The following is a 5,571-nucleotide window of genomic DNA, read 5'->3' as shown; positions in this document are numbered from 1 at the left end:
TCGCTGTAACAGGCTAGTGCCCGAGGTATAGACGCGTGACCTGAGGTAAAGCGTTCTTTTCCTGGTATGTATGTGAATTTTACTGCACCGTTCATATGTTAGTTGTGCTAATGTTGTAGCATGTGCTAAATGTTGGCGTCTTTTTCGCAGTGGTTTCGTAGTTATTTCACTGCGTGATTGCCGAAGGGTCTCTAGCTAGGGTTATCGTGCCTGTCAGTGCCAAAGCTGCAAAACTGTTTACATCAGTCCTGCGGTCAAAGATGGACCCATGAATCTTTATTCGGCAATTTTTAGTTCCCTTGCGTCAACATTTAGCAGTGTCAATTTTCTGATCTGGTCGATGGCGCATAAACCGTGTGGCCCGCGTCTTTTGCTCAAGCGTCTGTAATAACTAGTTTGCTAAACAAACGGCGTGAATGGTTAAGCAGAAGGTGCCTTCAGACCAGTGGATTCACTAAACTGGCTGTTAGAATGAGCGTTTTGTGGGTCCCCGGTGAACGCCGCCTTCGGCTGACGAGCCACTTCGGTCTGCTGCTTACAGTGAACGGCGATGTCTGGAATAGCGAGCGCAGTGATTGATCGACTCTGGGGTGAGCTACAAGCTTGGAGGGAGGACCATCCGTTTGTAAGTACCTCAGCAGTAAGGCCTTATGCTCGTCCGCGAAAGAAAAATTACAAAGCTTCAGCACAGCAACAGTTAAGTGCACGCGTATAGCTAGCGAATATCAGCCCTCATCGTTATGCAGTGCGCGTAGTGATTCACTTCGTTTATTTACTTCCTGCGTGGAAACAGCGCGTAGGGTGCATTTCCCAAAATACACCGCGCTCAAAAAAGGACTTTAGTAATAGTTTGAAAGGGGAGCTTATGCTCTCAAAGAGCACGTTGCGTCACCTGGCTACTCGGTATCAAATCTTCTAGATCGGCAAGCAGAAGACACCCGTAGACGGTGAGCACGTAGAAAAGACACCCGTAGACGGTGAGCACGTAGAAAGCACGTATGCGACTGTCATTCACTGGCCTTAAAGCTGCTGACTTGTAAAAAAGATCAGGAACTTTGTCTTTGCCCAGTAGGTCTCATTTGGTGTTCGGCATAAGCTTCTAGGGCATGACGGGCTCAAACGTGTTTACTATGTTTTAATTGCAGTGCCTTTTTTCTTCAGGGCTTTGTGGCGCGACCTGCCAAGTGTGATGATGGTGGGTTTGACCTGCTCAAATGGGAGTGTGCCATTCCTGGAAAACAAGGGGTGAGTGAGGGGCTTACCTCCCCTCTACTTCGTCTCTTTCTGCATGAGAGCTGAGACGGAAGCAAGGAGATTTCTGTTTTTATTTCATGCCTGTAGAAAAACAGCTTTGCAGTGCACACACTTTTTGAAGTTCAAATGAAGGTAGAAGTGTTTGTTTTATTTATGAGAATGAAGCAATGCTCTCAAGTTTGCCAAAAGTCCACTGAACTTTATTGGGCCTTGACACCCAGCGTAGCATATGTGCATCCATGTTGCCCATGTATCCATTGCAGACACCATGGGAAGGTGGCCTGTTCAAGCTGCACATGGCATTCAATGTTGACTACCCTTCGACACCACCAAAGTGCAGATTTGAGCCTCCCCTGTTCCACCCAAATGTGTACCCCTCGGGAGACATATACATGTCCTTGCTAGACAAGGACTGGCAGCCAGCACTCACCATCAAGGAGATCCTGCTGAAGATCCAGGATCTTCTGAACAAACCCATACTGACCGACTCCGTTCATGTTGCAGCTTACCTGTTGATGCGGTAGGTGTCAGCACTCAGTATGTGTAATCATCGAAATTAACATTCAGTGTTTCTCTAATTGATGTCTTTAGAGTAGAAAAGGAAGGTCTGTCCTGACAAAGTACTGTACCTCTCATATGCGTGCAGTGCAGATGCAGGTTTTGTGGCCACTGACTGCATGTTTCATTTCTGTGCCAATGAAGTATGCACAAAAAGTAAGAACTCTTAAAGGGAACATTAAGAGGTATTAGGGTTTGGTGAGCTTAATCAGCTTGAACCTTGACACTTGCAGTGGAAGCATCTTTTTGTGCCATCATGGCATGCAGGCTTATCAGCACTGCTCAGTACCAAGTAAGGAGCACATTGAAGACATTGTAATGATGTTAACAGGGCAGTGCACTTCAAGGTAAGACCTCTTGCTTGGTGGCATTCAGTAATCTAAAAAAAATGCATGGGGTCCATAGAAGTGTTTGCTTGTCTGCCATTCTGCACTACTTCTAATGATGAGGGGCATCTGTGCTCCTAATGCAATGGTGTTGGTACTGTTTGTAGTAGAAATACAGTCACCCGGTCGGCTGCTTTATGGTCATCACATTGCTCCAATGCAGTAATGTTGTGGTTGGTTGTGATTGTTTTCTTGTGTTCTTTTCCCTGCTCTCATAGAAGCAATAAAAACTAAGCTTGCAATACATATTTTCTTCAAGCTGTGCTAAGTGGAATTGGTACCCTTGTCAACCAAGCAAATTTTTGTAGAACCCCATTGCAGCAAGCCCTGCAGAAAAGAAATCCTGCTGATTCTTGCACAATGCAAATTGCAGCACATGATCTGCTCCTGAGGCGTACCAAAAGGCACATGTGCAACGAAATGAGCTGTAACAACACCACTAGATGATTTGGAAAACCATAACTGCACCTGGTGTCATAAACCTAGTGGTGTGCCTTGAAGTAGACACAAAATAATGAAAAGGAGTTTGCACTGTATATGTTTTTGGCTGTGAAACCAAGTTGGTCTGTTGTGCAGGCACTTTGCATCAGGTAAAAAGGAAAGGAGAAAGGTTGGGGGGATTGAACCTATGGCCTATAACTCTATAACTGCTAACGTGAGCAATTGGTTAAGTGGTAATGAGGATTTAGAAAGGTGCAGTAGGAAAAGGCGAGTGATGTAAGCCAAAAAAGACAGAGAGAAGGTAATTATCTAAAAAAGCAAAAATAAGGAAAAGGGGCAGCCACATGCTCAACCAAATATACAGGGTCTGGAGAGGCCAATACATAAGTTAAAATTGACAGAACAGTTTTCTTTATTTGAAAAGCCATTCAGGAACACACTTGGTCAAGTGATCACTGCAAATCTTCATTAATATTGACACAGCAGATCCAGCAGGAACACACAGGACAGGCTATATGTATGGTCTGCTCCTGAGACAGCCATTCTCCTGTTTCCTCTTTGCTTATGCCCACATTAGACATGTAGCACTATGCCATTTGTACACTCTGTTTCTCTGACCACACCCTTTCCACTTGCCCTTCTCTGAATGTATCCACTGCACTAGGTTACAGATGTGTTTCAGTAATAAGGCATACATTTAGATGTATATGTTTGTCAGTTTTAATCTACGTTGCTAACCAGCCTACAACTTGACTAAAATATGCATGCCGAATGGGAAGCGAAATCTCCTGACACCACCAGAAGACTGTGTAAAGTTATGGTTTGATTTTAAACCCAAGGGAAATCTGGTGCCACATGAAGGTGCATAATGATGCTGTACACCAAAGCCATCTTTATAGGTACCCCTGTTGATAACATGACATGTTCACACAGTGACACTTTCACTCTAAAAGAATACTTTTCACTTAAAATATGCTCATATGGCAAATTACTTCATGTGTTGTCTACATTTTGCTCTTGTCTATCTTTGCTAAGTGCATAACAATTACGAAGCCTAGTTGCAAGTACTCCAAACTGCTTTGTGGCATAAAGCTGTATTCTGAAGGTTTAAGGGGACCAGCTGGATGAGCACTGAAGGACGAAATGAAGCCGCAGACAAAAATAACTAACAAAATAGTTTCCGCCTTGCCAGAGATGTATGTTTACACCGTGCCTCCCCCATCCCTCACTTTGTGGGTCATGAGTGAGGGGATGCTCAGAAGGATGTGCCTCTTCTCCGGAAACTGTAGTCACAAGGCAGGGGACTTTAGAGTTCATGCTGTGCACTCCCACCACCCTCTTCTTCATGCATCCTTGACAGACTGATGACTGTGTGCCAGCACTTCGCTGACACATTGAACCCTGCAATATAAATTTACCTTGACTCAAGCAGTTCTTGACTGTCTTTCTGGTGTAGTTTGAACATTTACATATAAAGCACATTTTTTTTCTTCTAGTCCCTTGAAGTTCATCTTGACACTTTTGCATTACATGAACTGACACTTCATGCTGACATAATTTTTAGCCTCTGTTCCCCATATGTAAACTCAGCATTTTCTGCTTGTCCTTGCTAACTTTACAGCTACCTGCATACGAGCACAGCTGATAAAATGAGCACAGTGGCTGCCTAAGGGATCCAGCTGCAGTATTGGCTGCTTGATTGGAGGTAGTCTAGCTCACTTGTAATAGATGAAGTTATAGTGAGCACTTGGTTGGTATGTGGCAGTGCTTCCACTGCAATTAGTAGTGTTTCATCTCTGTTGCAAGCTGTCATCATCAAGAGTCCATTATATTGTCTAGTTTGATGACATGCATAACATTTTTTAAGGAAATAAGCAAGATTTTGTCTACTATTATATTTGGTCTGTAATATGAAAAGTCCCACACTGCAAACCAGGCCCATTGAATGCTGTCCACATAACCATCAGGTTCCGAGATATTTTTACACCTTTTTTGTTTTTGCTGAACTGTATAGCAACCTTGCATTGCTAAATATAGGCACTAACATAAGAGAGACCATGCACCTCCTCGCCTTAGACTTGTGCGCACCTAAACTCCTGAGAAGTTTGTGTTGAAAATTGTTCTTAAATCTTTGCCTTATCACTCAAGCCTTTGTTCGATCTTCCTAATTTACATTGGGGTTTGTAAGCTTAGTAGTGCTTCAGGTTTCATCTTTTCAAGACAGAGTTGATGAGTTTCGTACCAAGTGCCAGTGTACTGCATTGTACACTTTACTGGTTAGGGGCCTTGCATCTTTGTTTTGAAGTTTCTTGCTCGCTTAAACATTAACTGCTAAAGTGGGAGGATGGCACCTTTTGCATTGCAAGTGAACACAAACTGAGTGATCCCCTCAATGTGTGCCACATTCTTGTGCAGTGAAGACCCTTCGGAGTACTCGCGAAAAATAGGAGACCAAGTAAAAGAGATGTCTGCTGTGTAATGTGTCATCCTTGCCTGGCCTCCTACCCCCAGAAGCCTTCAGTCTGGCTGACAGCAGAAGCAGAAAGTATTTGCCATTGGATATGACATCCATCGATCATTTTTCCTGTATTGAAAATAAAGTCACTTTTTACAACACACATATATTCTCTAAAGAATGTGTGCTGCCACTGATTGCTGGGTGTTGCTGGTCAGTGTCCTACTGCAGGAATTTCAGAGCTGAAACCAAATGGTACTGATTACAAGAATCTGATTACCAGCACCCATGTTGTGTGAACTTGCTTTGAGAACAGTTACTGGTACCAATCACCAGTATGTATTCGAGACCAATGGCTTCAATGCATATTGCAGAGCATATTGGTGAAAGTACAGTGTGCTCCACTGTCAAAGGGAACATTCCGTAGGATAACTACCACACTCAACAATGAGCTTCTATGGTAACTGGAGAGAATGT

At 43.6% G+C, this 5,571-nt stretch overlaps 1 protein-coding gene across 1 annotated transcript; it reads left to right on the top strand.

The window, feature by feature from the left end:
* Positions 1-550: 550 nt before the first annotated feature.
* LOC146182570 (SUMO-conjugating enzyme UBC9-B-like) lies at positions 551-5,118 on the top strand. The gene is made up of 5 exons (XM_084609559.1): positions 551-625; positions 1,162-1,245; positions 1,518-1,774; positions 2,046-2,159; positions 5,055-5,118. Exons 1-5 carry the CDS (start codon positions 551-553, stop codon positions 5,116-5,118), a joined length of 594 nt encoding a protein of 197 aa, XP_084465685.1.
* The last annotated feature ends 453 nt before the right edge of the window (positions 5,119-5,571 follow it).

This window comes from Amblyomma maculatum, chromosome 7 (genome assembly GCF_055883805.1).
Source record: "Amblyomma maculatum isolate TAMU_Amacu chromosome 7, ASM5588380v1, whole genome shotgun sequence".
Classification (NCBI taxonomy): Eukaryota; Metazoa; Arthropoda; class Arachnida; order Ixodida; family Ixodidae; genus Amblyomma; species Amblyomma maculatum.
This window is presented reverse-complemented; position numbering and strand designations above follow the sequence as displayed.

Coding starts and splice junctions, on each gene's coding strand:
- LOC146182570 (XM_084609559.1), top strand. CDS start 551: ATGTCTGGAATAGCGAGCGCAGTGATTGATCGACTCTGGGGTGAGCTA. Junction 626..1,161: donor GGAGGGAGGACCATCCGTTT/GTAAGTACCTCA, acceptor TTTTTTCTTCAG/GGCTTTGTGGCGCGACCTGC. Junction 1,246..1,517: donor CCATTCCTGGAAAACAAGGG/GTGAGTGAGGGG, acceptor TATCCATTGCAG/ACACCATGGGAAGGTGGCCT.